This window comes from Opisthocomus hoazin, chromosome 2 (genome assembly GCF_030867145.1).
Source record: "Opisthocomus hoazin isolate bOpiHoa1 chromosome 2, bOpiHoa1.hap1, whole genome shotgun sequence".
Lineage (NCBI taxonomy): Eukaryota > Metazoa > Chordata > Aves > Opisthocomiformes > Opisthocomidae > Opisthocomus > Opisthocomus hoazin.
The window spans coordinates 33,008,330-33,020,356 of record NC_134415.1 but is presented as its reverse complement, the minus strand read 5'-3'; the positions used below and the strand labels follow the sequence as shown (position 1 = coordinate 33,020,356).

At 49.0% G+C, this 12,027-nt stretch overlaps 1 protein-coding gene across 4 annotated transcripts in view; it reads right to left on the bottom strand.

Annotated features, from left to right (window-relative positions):
• Positions 1-2,012: 2,012 nt before the first annotated feature.
• The window catches only part of COQ8A (coenzyme Q8A), a 48,505-nt gene continuing 38,490 nt past the window's right edge, over positions 2,013-12,027 (bottom strand). For all 4 annotated transcript variants that reach the window (XM_075413121.1, XM_075413124.1, XM_075413123.1 and 1 more), the window contains exons 8-15: positions 11,314-11,454; positions 10,026-10,107; positions 8,574-8,667; positions 7,553-7,694; positions 5,548-5,655; positions 4,754-4,819; positions 3,920-4,006; positions 2,013-3,430 (exon numbers count right to left, since the gene is read on the bottom strand). In XM_075413121.1, the coding sequence (XP_075269236.1) occupies positions 3,137-3,430; positions 3,920-4,006; positions 4,754-4,819; positions 5,548-5,655; positions 7,553-7,694; positions 8,574-8,667; positions 10,026-10,107; positions 11,314-11,454 (1,014 nt within the window). In that variant the 3' untranslated portion in view covers positions 2,013-3,136. The remainder of the gene's footprint in view (positions 3,431-3,919; positions 4,007-4,753; positions 4,820-5,547; positions 5,656-7,552; positions 7,695-8,573; positions 8,668-10,025; positions 10,108-11,313; positions 11,455-12,027) is intronic.

The following is a 12,027-nucleotide window of genomic DNA, read 5'->3' as shown; positions in this document are numbered from 1 at the left end:
CATTCCCGACAGCAGGACTATGCTGTTACTGAGCCTTTGTTGCCAGCAGTGCCAGCCTGGGCATTTGCCCGTTGTCAAAGACCGCCAGGAACAGTCAGCACGCTTCACACTTCTTGCATGGCCACAGGCTTCCTATTCCACAGAAAATTCTGATTCCTGTCCCTCTCCTTCAGTCAAAATCACTACTTTCTCAGCCCCCTACTCTAGCTTATGGGGATTTAAGCTCATCCTATTTAGGCCACTGCAGTTCTCCCCTAGCTGCTGTAGCTCTGCAAAATACCATGTTTCCTGTGCTCTTGACTTTTACAATCAGTGCTATATTTCTGATTTCCCAGGGTTTCAGTTGCACCATCACAGCTGTGAAGGTCTTGGGAAATGGGCCTTCTACTGTCAAGGGATTTGGACATTAGAAAAGCAGAAAGTGAACTGCATGTTAGGCTTCCTGTTCAGCTCCCCAGCATTCATCTTCCCTTTTGATGCAGTAGCCAGGTTGACTAAAGCAAGAAGCTAGGAAAATCACTGCTCCCACACGTAGCCTGAATCTTGATTTTTTAGAATGGAAGATCGTTGTCTTCAGAGAAGCAGATTTAATCTCCAGTTACCAGGTGGAACGAAGACCTGGTTTCTGCAAGAGGATTTTTCTAGAACTTAGAAGCTTGCTGCAACAGAGAAATATTCATATTGTCAACCTACCTGTGTAGTTCAAGCAGATGTGCTAGCTGGTACAGAGCAAGCAGCAGTGATCAAGTGTTCTTGCTCACTGTAAAATGTCATGACTTTGACCTGAAGCCACAGCACTGTGTTTCTGACTCGACTTTTCTCTATGGCTCTTACTGACATGCAATTCCTCATGTCACAAATCTCTGGACAAAACCAGAGAAATTATTAATGCTTTTAGAACATACACAAAAGGCCAGGAGAATTAGGAACTGAGTGCTCTGATTAGCTCTCCTAATAAACATCTTGCCTTCTGCTACTTGCTACCCTTTAGGCAAATGCAAAACAACTCACTCCATTGTTCAGCTTGATGTTAAACACGCGCTCTCTCTCTCTCGGGAAGTGTTTGCTGGGAGTTAAACTCTCATGCCCCAGCATGGTATATAGAAGATCCGTGGTCACATGAACAAGCACATACTAATCTCACCTGGTTGGGCTTACTGGAAAAGTGTAATGCTCTTTGAGTTATTCTGCCTTCTTTGCAAGTTCTCTGAACATACTGGCTCTGAATCCTCAGTTTCAGAAATTTTGCTCTGAAGCTCACCTAATGCAATTCCCTTGTCAGCTTTTTATACTTTGTTTTTTAACCTTTAACATAAGCATTTAACATCTCAAACAATTCCACTGTTTTTTGCAGCTGCAAGGTCTATATCCAAAGGAGAAAAACTAAACAGTGTCTAACAGAACCCAAAACAAGGAAAGTTGCTCTATCAGTGTCCAAAGTTAAACAGCAGCATAGTCAGGATTATCTTTATGTACTGCAGTTTAAGATCATACAACCTCTGCATTCCTGGGCTGTGTTAACTGAGTAGGACCAGCCGAGCCTGCTGCTACATACCTGGCACTTGCCAGGTAAGGACATCTGCCTTATTAGCACCAGGTAAGCACCAACTCCAACAGCCACTCTTTCATCACAAGTGGAGGAAAGGCAAAAAGATCTGTGTCCAGAAGACTGGTAACAGAGTGATTAAAACAAAGGAAAACAAGAAAACAAGTTACCAGGGATTTTCATGGCCACACAGCTGTTGAGGCTGACATCCTTCTGGCTTCTGGTAAACTTGTCACTATCACTGTTAGCACTGGTGACACAGCTGCAATGGAAAGATGAAGGAATAAACAGGCCATAGATAGATGGCTTTACAAGGATAGTAGCGGTTCTTTGAGCAAACAACTGCAACAAGAGCAGACTTGGAAGCTTCTCCTCCTGCTCAAGTCCTGTTTATCCCACAGAACAGGACATGGTTCACTTGGCTATTCATTACCACACCAGAAGATGAAAAAACTGCAGGCAGAAGGCCCACCGCACAAGCACTTTTTTATTGAAATCAGGAAGTCGTACAGGTACAGGCTTTGTACAAAAATCTAAGTAAATTTCCTAGCTTGACTCCAATAGTTTGAAACTGTGTGTCTGGTTTTAAATGCGTGACATTTCAGCAAAATCTGGAAATGCTCATGATAGACATTACGTGTTTGTCTGCCTTGCCATAAGTTCTGCATTGCAGGAAAACAAGCGACAGACAGACTAGGTTCTTGGTTAGGAGTCCAGCAAGCAATGGGTGTCAGGGTTGTAGCTTATCTAACTCGCCCTCAGGAAAGCTGCTACCTACCAGACAGTGAAGAATCCCACTATTTGTGCTTAGATACAGCTCTGTTGATCACATAAGTTGACTCCCAGAACTGAGGTGGGTTGTGTGAGTGTACATGTGTGTTCAAAAGAGACTGGCACTCAGTTCTCAGACTTAAAATATTTCCTATGTTTAGCCTGCAAGCCAAAAAGAGGCAGAAAGCATAAAACTTCATCCTATGTACACACACCCACACCCACCCACGCCCCTTGCATTAAATCAATGCCAGTAAAATCCAGGAGGGTTCTTGACTGCCACCACTTGACTTACAAAAATGGGGGGAAGGTGCTGAATGTGTCTGTGGTAGGGTACACCTTGGTATTTCATTCTATAATTCACAGTATGAAAACTACTTGGAATTCCACCTTAGCATGAAAGAGGGAAGGTTTTTTTAAAAAAAAAAACAACATTTTTTTGAGAATTACAAATAGGTTTCAGTATTAAATACTGCTCTTGTCCTCCTTCCCCTACTCGTTATAAAACCCAATCAATTTTGCAGCCACCATCATATTGTTAAAAATGCATTCAAGGTTGTTGGCTGGTGCCTTGTAACAGTACAGAAGCACTCAAGAAGAGAGTTTCCTGCAAGCTGCGGACTGTACTGGCAGTGTAGGACAGACACAGCATGAAAGAACAGCTTTGTCCTCGTGAAACGCACACTTTGCTTCCAGGGCACAGGCTGCTGCATCTCAAGAGGATGGAGAGCTGGGGTGCAACGCATGGGAGGCTAGAACGCTCTCTGCAAGGCTTAGATGAACTGTGCCCTCAGAACAAGACTCATTAGTTCATTCTTACTACTCCTCTGGCTTCTTGCCCCTACTGCTCCAATATTTGCTATACGCCTCTTGGAACATGTTTTTGCAGGGAATTTTGGCCTTCAGTTTGGTGCAGATAAGGAAAGAGCCCCCCATCTTCCGATGAAGAGAGTAGGTCTCCTCTGGCGGAGGGACAAGCCGATGCTTCAGCATCACTGGGATTAAACCATGGATCTTTTCAGTGGTGCTCTGGTTGCCGAAATCAAAAGGTTCCTCAGACGCAAAAGCCTCTCCCAGGATGAGGACAGCATTTAAGTGGGCATCTTCCATTTCCTGCCCAAAAGGAGAGAGGCATAAATAACATCACTAGCCATTTTAACCACCTGGGAGGAAAAGGAGAAACGCTAGCACTAACACCAGCGGCTAAAGAGAAATATCTACCTGTACCCACAATGAAGGTAGCCTCCAGCCCCCAACAGACTGATGAACATTCAATTAACACAGTTTCAGGCAACTAAACCTTACAGAAGATCACATGCCCAGTCACAAAATCTCAGCACTCATCAGCATCTGCTGGGTCTTGCTGGGGGAGAGAAGGAAGGGCAGCTTTGGGTTTTGGGGCTAGCTGTATCATAGTTACTGCTCCCAAAAGGAAGTGAGAGAACAAAAGCCAAAACCCTTCCTGCTCTCCTCCCTCACCCTTATCACCACAGCTTTCAGACTGACATTGGCTTTTACACATCAAGGAATCTGGGGAAAACCACAGAGCCACCACAAACTTACCACCAGCCACCACTAAAAGCAGACCCTTCTGCTCCATACCTTGACTTCATAGCCAGTGAGGAATTTCATTTCAATGGATTTCTTCAGTACTCTCTCTCTGTCCATGTCAGCAGCTGCCTTGATTACCTGAATAGGAAGAACACTTTCAGGAGAGCTATGGGATGACTGAAATTGTTTTGAGTACAGGATTAATACATAGGCTTCAGGTACACATGCTGCCTGCTCGTTTCCTTGCCTCTGCCCTCGTCTCCAGGGGCCTGCATGTTGGCCAGTTTAAGAGCTACTGGCAAAAAGATACAACTGCCAGCTCTCCAAAGCTCCTCCTAGTAGGGCTACACACAGCCCACAGAATGTTAAGGGACAACAAAAAAGCTTCATGGCTCAATCAGCCTCTCCCCCAACAAAATAGTAGAGCCAACTGTGAGAAGCTTTAGGTGACAGCTGGTGGCCCCTGCGGCTCAATTTATCAAGTACAGAACACGGTGATCACAAAGGAAGCACAGATGACTTCACAAAAATTTATCAGTCTGTAAGCAAGTTAGAAATCACAGTGAACTGGACAAGCAATTCCAGCATACCCTCATATAAAAATCACTGAATTCTGAGCGCTCCGATATGTTCTGCTGCCCGAGTCTCCCAGTAAGCAACATTACAGTTCTCCACATTTGTCATGCAATTTAAACACCTGAACTCAGATAGCCAGAGGCTTGCAGCAGACAGGCAGAAGAGAGATCTCTCTTGCCTCCAGCCCTGCTTCCCTCCACACCCAGAGCATATTTAAGTACAAAGTGATACAGCCAATAGATAGAGTATTTGCAAAATTCTGCCTAATACCCCCAGTACAGCACTCTAGGACACACTGCAAGTCCTCACCTCTATGTAGAGATCTGTGAACTTCTCATCAAACCCTCGCGTTGCTCCAAAATCCAGCAGGGCCACCTGGAAATGGACAAACCCATCTGCATTACAGTGTCAACCACTCAAGCAGAGTGAGACCTTAAGACGACTCCTGATGTCTTCAGAAAGCTCAGCTGGCTTGAGAGCCTTTCCGCTGCAGCTCAGCTTCCCCCCCCCGACAGCAGCACAAACCTTTGCGCTAGCACATAGCAGGGGAGGTATGGCCTATGCTCATGCTGTCACACCTGCCCAGCGATAACTCCGCTCAGGCTTTCTGCGCGGGGACAGAGCTGCACAGAACCTTTTCCCAGCACCTTCCAACACAGACCTCAGGGATGAACAAGCAATTCCATCTGCTCTGCCGGGCACAAGCAAGCAGCCAAACCAACAAGCAGGACATCTGCAATTGCTTCCCCAGACACCTGTATCTTCAGCACAGCACAAGACAAGAGCATTCAGCTAAAAGGGTCCTTGGCTCAGGACTGCCCTTGTAGAGCACTGCCAGCTGCAACTTCCCAGCTTCAAAACAGACCCGGCGGTAAGGAAGTAGCTATGACTGGATCTAAGGCCAAAGACGGGCAGCCAGCTAGGGTTACGGAAGCCCTGCTCTCCCACCCAGACCAAGTGAGGGCAAGTGGCAAAGGGACAGGTTTCAGCTGTCCTACCTGCCCAAGGCTCAAGGACAGGAATCAGAGAATCTCAGTAAAGGCTCGTTAAATTCTGGAGTGGGGAATAATCAAAAGCTGGTGAAAACAGCTGCTTGGGCTTACCTTGTGCAACTGCGGGTCATAGAAGAAGTTTGACCAGTTTGGGTCAGTCTGCATGTACCTGAACTCAAACAGCTCCCGCAGACACAGGACCAGGATGTTGTGACAGATCTTGAAAAGCAAGCAGAGAAAGAAGCCAGTCAGGAGGGCAGCAAGCCCTCCTCACACATGTAATTTACAGCAGGTATTAGCTAACAGGGAACACATCATCACACTGGCAGGGACTATCTGCTCCATGCTGCAGAACTCCTGAAGAGGCATGAGAGAGCTTCCCAGACCAGACCTGCCATGGGACAACCTTAGCAGACAGCACAGATGCCATGCAACTTTCACATCAGCCTGAGCTCTAGTTCCTGTCAGACCCTGGATGTGCCTCCAGAGAGGCTGCTACCCTGTATCTGGCAGCTGAGAACAGCAGGCTCCGAGGGTCATCCAACTGCATGTGTTACTTGTGTGTTGGTCCTGCCTTTTACCTTCCCAGCTTTCACTAAGCACTTGGCTGCTGCTTTCAGGTCCAAGAACACCTTCACAGTCTGAAGAGGGATCCAGAAGCAGAAGTGGAGGAGGCCAGTAGAACATTGTGGCCTGCCCTGGTGGAAAGTCCTCCAGGACCCAGGCCAAAATGAAGCCAGTGCAGCTCCAGAGAAATGAGATGCAGTTCCAGGGCATCTTAACTTAAAGGCCCAAAGAAGTTAGAGATGAGAGTCTCTTCCTGTAAAGCTGCCAAACATACAGAGCTAGGCCCAAACCATTACTGAAAGAGGTCTTCACTAGATACACACACCCAACATGTACTCCTCAGTCAGGTCTTCTACTGGGCTCAGCACTGACCCAGCTTGAGGGAAGAGCAGCAGACCCACATCTTGGGACTGACAGGCATGGGGGAAGCAAGAGTAGCAGTCCCTGAAGAGCCTGCTGCTCAATTACATGTTACAGCAGAGCTTTTCCTATGAGGATATTTAAGCTGGAGCCTATTCAGCAGAACTGCCAGCCTCATTCTGCCCCTCGTCAGCCTCTGCGAAGCTGAGTGAAACATCACATCCAAGAGGAAGGGACGAAAGCACCAAATGCACGCCAGACCCTGCTACAGACACTGCCATTTGGGTCAGAAGGCTGTGGGTCAGCCAGGCCAGTTGCTTATCGGAAAGAAGAGCTGCTCCTGCAGTAACACCCCCACCTCACGGCCTTTTCAAAGCAGCCCTGATGATACATCAGCTCATCAGAGGGGACAAGCCCTAAGCACAGAGAGCTCAGGGGTCACAGGCAGCCAGCTCTGGCATAGCTTCAAGTCTAGTATGATGCTGAGATCTGTTTATCTAGAGGAACATACTTTGCCCCCTTCCCCAGTGACCTGCTAACAGCTGACAGCTCACACCAAGACACACAAACAAAAAAAATAAATCCAAATACCAGGACAGTTATTTCTGCTACTGGAGCAGCTGCTTGTCCCACCACAGCACTCCGATCCCTCGCTATATTCAGCATCACCGCCTACCCATCCCCGCATCCCCCCTCCTGTTTACCGGGAGGTACTTTTCCAGCAGCCCTGTGCGGCACAGCTCAGTCCCACAGGAGCAGATGACACCCAAACGCTTGCACTGAGATGATTCTGCACTCCTGCCCAAAAGAGCAGCTGCAAAACAAGACCCCTTTTCCCTAGCTCACAATCCCTCCTGAACTTCAGGTTATCAGAAACAGGGCATCTAGGAGTTACGCAGCTCAGCTACTTCCCCCCTTCAGCCGCCCCTGCCATTCACCCCTCCAATCCCTCCCTGCTGAGCGCTGGTGCCTGCAAGGCCTAGACCAGCCTGGGGAGACTCCAACATTGCCACCAAATTCCCTACACAAGTCCTCCGAGAGGCTCCAGGCAGTCCCCAGCTCCAGCCCTGCTTTGCGCTGCTCAGGGTTTGCCCCTCCACAAAGCCCCCCCCGCCCCGATCCACCAGTCGCCAGGCAGGCGGAACACGCCGCTCTGCGCGCGGGGAGAAAGCAGACCGCCCCGCAGTACCTCGTTCCGAATCTCCTGGCTCAGCCCTACAGCTTGATCCAAGGGGAAGCCAGACACCAGCTCTGTAGTCAGGACATGCTTGCTGCACAGCTCATCCACTACTCTTGGAACGTAAAAGAAGGGGTGGTCTTTCAGCAGCTCCCTAGGGGATGGAGAAAGGAGAGGAAAAAAGGTTAGGAATCCTGACTTCATCCAGGCCCCTCTGCACCACCTCGCACAGCACACAGCCCCTTCAAGCAGCCTCTCCCCACACCCTGGCCGAAGCTGCCAGGAGATGTTTTCCTCAGCAGTTACAGTAGGGATCAAGTCACCAGAAAGCACGTCAGTGACTTACAGCCGCTGCCGGCTCCCGAGGTCACATCTCCTGCCAGAGCAGCGGTATTAGGAGGGCTCCAGGCTGGTACATAGAGGGGCACTGGGCTCTTTTGCTCACCCCACTTCATTTCACAGCCAGACTACAGGGGTGGAAGAAACAGGCCTTTTCCAAGGGGAGCAATGCCACAGGGGCAGTTCCACAGAGGGACAGGAGGGGCATCCAGCCTCCGGCAGCTCTGCCTCACCCAGCCTTCATGTAAGAACAATCTGGACCCCACTGCTACAGCACGCTAAGGGAACAGGCAGTTCTGGTGGTGTTAAATTGCTGTAAAAGAGCTAAACTGAAAACTTCCTAGACTAAAAGATGGGAGAAGCTGACAACAGGCTGACACAAGAACATACAGAACAGCCCTGCAACCTGATCTCAAGAATTACTGCAGTACCTTCACACGTGGTAAGACAGACAGGCTCGTGCTGAAGGAAAGAGGATAGGCTATCACATTTCAGCTGAATGAAAATACACCTGGCTGAGACAAGGTGGTAATTCTAGCGGACAGCTCAGGCCACAAACACACACCCTTCCTCGGTGCTACATCCCAGAGCATGGCATTCATCTCCCCACCGCCCCTGAAGTTAAGCAACCTCTCCTGCATTTCAGACGCACGTACGGAGATGGGAGGGGTGGAAGGCAATGGTGTGAACATACTGGAATTTCCTTGCGCAGGCAGCTTCTCTCTGGTAGTCACACTCCAGGGCCAGCTCTCTGCTCAGGACTTCAATCAAATGCTCAGGGAACAAACCTGAAAGTCAAACAGCAGACAAGAGAGTAGGCTAGGAAAAAAGGAGCCCCTCGGGCTAAGCTCTCCAGAGCTGCAGCTGAGGAGCAACCTGCCATCCAGCCGACTCTGAGCTGAAGAGTAGAAGAGGCCCCAGAGAGCCAAAGTGTATTTCCAACTAGATACAGGTTCTGCGGGTAATCTCAGGCCAAGGCTACGCAGCTGCTCCTAAAACAAGGTATATCCACACCATTCTTGTGCAGCATGGGCTCTGTCCTCCCCCGGCTCCCACCCCACAGCCCAAGCTGTCTGTTCCTGGTATTGGCATGGCTGTGCAGAGACACACACCAAGGAGCAGCAGCACCCAAACACTAGCCTGGGCAAAAGCAGCAAAAAAGGCTCCAAAACATATCTGCCTGCAACTGGGAGCAGGCACTGCCAGGCAGAAACAGTCAGCATGACTGAGACAGTGAACTGCAGCAGCATGTAGCCAGCGCCTGAGCTGCCAAGTCCAGTCTTCTCTGTCTTGGAGCTGGAAAACCAATCTACTTGGGCCAGACACAACTGGGGCTGCAGCAGCCTCTGCAGGGTCCCACCCGGCCACCAGAGAACAGTTCCAGGTTTCATCAGCACCCAGCCTGATTTTAAAGCAGTATTTGTACAGTCCCACTAATATTTACAGCTGCTTCAGGCAGATTATCTGGAAAAAGGAGTAGCAAGTCCTGCATTCCCTGTGGGAAAAGGGACTTATCCATGTGCTGGGACACTGAGCAAGCTCCAGGTTCTCCACCTCTCTACAACTCTGGCTGGGAAGAGCAGAGAAGGGCAGGCATGGAGGGAGACAGAGAAGAATGAGTTCTGCCAAATGTGCAAAGCAAGCCTACCTAACCTGAACACTGCCCACACTTCATGCCTGGAAAGTCATCAGAAGCAAGTATACCCAGACACTTTATACTTTGCCTAGAGTTCCTGTGGGTCCTTCACTAAAAGACCACCCAGAGACAAGTGCACATCACTCTGGCAGATGCATGCATATACATGGCCAGGAAAAACCCAACACAGGTGCACTTCCAGCCCACAGACTGGATACTGAAGCAGGCACATGCCCTGCTGCAGGAGAAGAGAGCAGAGCTTGGCTCCCCAAGTTGGCCCTGCCACCCACAATGGTGGTGGATGCCCACATCCACCACCTCTACTGCTTTCTGCAGAAGATCTCCTTGGCAGACTTAGCAATTCTTAAGTCCTTTTCACCATTTCCCTGAGACTGTTTCCTCCCTCCAGTCTATGGAGAGAAGTACGCCATGTGCTGCTGGAAAGGGGTTGGCAGAACTCAAAATGTGCCAGCAGGAACACAGGGTCTGCCAAGGGTCTCTGGTTTTTACCTTCAGGGAGAATATTGCTCATGCTCAAGACAGTCATCAGGTTGTTAACATCACTGTTGATGCTCTGGGCAACTCCAGGATACTGCAGGACAGAATAGGAGAGGACAGTGTTGAGACTTGATGACCCGGTTGTACAAAGTAAGATAAAAACACCTTTCAGCTCAACATCCACTGACCCCCATGACACAGCCACCTACAGCCTGGCAATGAACCAGGGCATACCTGAGCCGCACAGCCCTCCTCTGAAAGCTTATTTAAAGCCCAGCATCTAAAATGGGGGACAGAGAGACAGGCTAAGATGCAGCTCCTTGCAACCAGAATGGCCTGTTCAGGTCCTCTGACAGCGACTCTTCCAACACGCGAAAGGTTCTCAGACACACAGCTATCGCAGCAGAGATGGCAGTCGGTCATTTCCCTACTACAGCTGAAAGGACAGGCCATTGGCAGCCCCAGAGTGTTTCATACACAGCAGCAGGGCAAGCGGTGAGGCCCCAGCCCAGCCCTGGCAAAGATGCCTCCTGTTCTCACCTCGTTGGTCAAGCAAGCAACCAGCCTACACTGCTGTGGAGCAGAACACGTGCTGATGTCACAGGGTTAACTTTCCATTTCTGTCACCTTGGCCTAACTTCAGAGAGTAGTTTGGACACAAGTGGCTTTAGCAGAAGACATCAGTACCTATCCACACTGTTTCTAAAGTCTCCCCACTTTACAAAAAACGCCAAGCAGCTACCAACTTTGCTCCGTCAGCACAGGACACCACTCCTGTGGATTATAAACCATGTTCTACAAGGGGTTTCAGCTCTGGAACTTAATTCTGTTAGAAATACCTGCTTGAAGTTGCTGACAGCTTTAGTCTGAGTTGGCGAATACCCTCCTGCATCATCAGACTGCCACTGCTCAACAGTCAGTGCCTGCCTGTCACTTAAAACTTCTTTAACCTTCGGGCTGTGGGCCCGAAAGGGGCACGTACACATCCCAGAGAGCAGACTGACCTATGGAGCAGGTAGGAGGCTCACATACAGCCCTAAAAGTACAAGCAGTCCCTCACCACCGTCATCCCCACGCTGCAGTGATATACCTATGAAACGTCTCCCGCTCATCTGGAGTCAGAGACTGAAAAACTTTTTCTGTCTTCCCCTTCTGCTTGCACTAGGTAAGATATTGCTGGACCCAAGTTTTGACTTCCATTAAAATGTTTCTTATCTGTCTAGCAGTAAACACAGTTATGCAGCTCCCCTGCCCTTCTCTTGGGCACACACAAGAGACAAGGCTGGTCTGTAAAGCCCACCTGGATTTTCATGGCAACTTCTTTCCCATTTTTCAAGCGTGCCAGGTGAACCTGACCAATTGAAGCAGCAGCAAAGGGGCGTTCTTCAAAGGACTCCAGTTTATCCCTCCAGCTGGGGCCAAGATCATTGTTCAGCGTTTTCTACAAATAAAAAGAAAGCATCAGGGTATGAGAAACAAAAATTTAAGATTTTCACTATTGGAAATCACATTCCTCTAAGGTGATTCACACAGCATACAGCAGTTCTGAGTACCTATACCCTACTTTCTAGATTGTCCTCCCTTCCTCATCACTGCAAACCATCGCGAGGAGTGGTCCAACCAGCAGCACTCCCCCAGCACTAAAGAGATGCTGATCAGATCTGCGTGAGGCTCTGTCGCTGCGGCCAAAAGTACAGAGAACTTGAGCACAAACATCACTGACTTAGCAGTACATAAGTCCCCTTTTTGGTGCCACTTGTTGTCTCCCAGAAAATGAGCAAGGAGTTAGATATCTCTCCTCTTTCATCATGCTGTCAAGCTGAACAGAAGCAATTCTCTTTAAGGCAATATTGACAATTAAACATCACAGCCAATTAAACATCACAGCCTGCTTTAACAGCTTTTTTGCTACATTGCCAGACTGCCATATTTCAGTTCTGGCTTTTCAGAAGCAGTGCTGGCAACTCCTTTTGCATCACCTTTCACATCTTAATTTACAGAGGGAAGTAGAGAG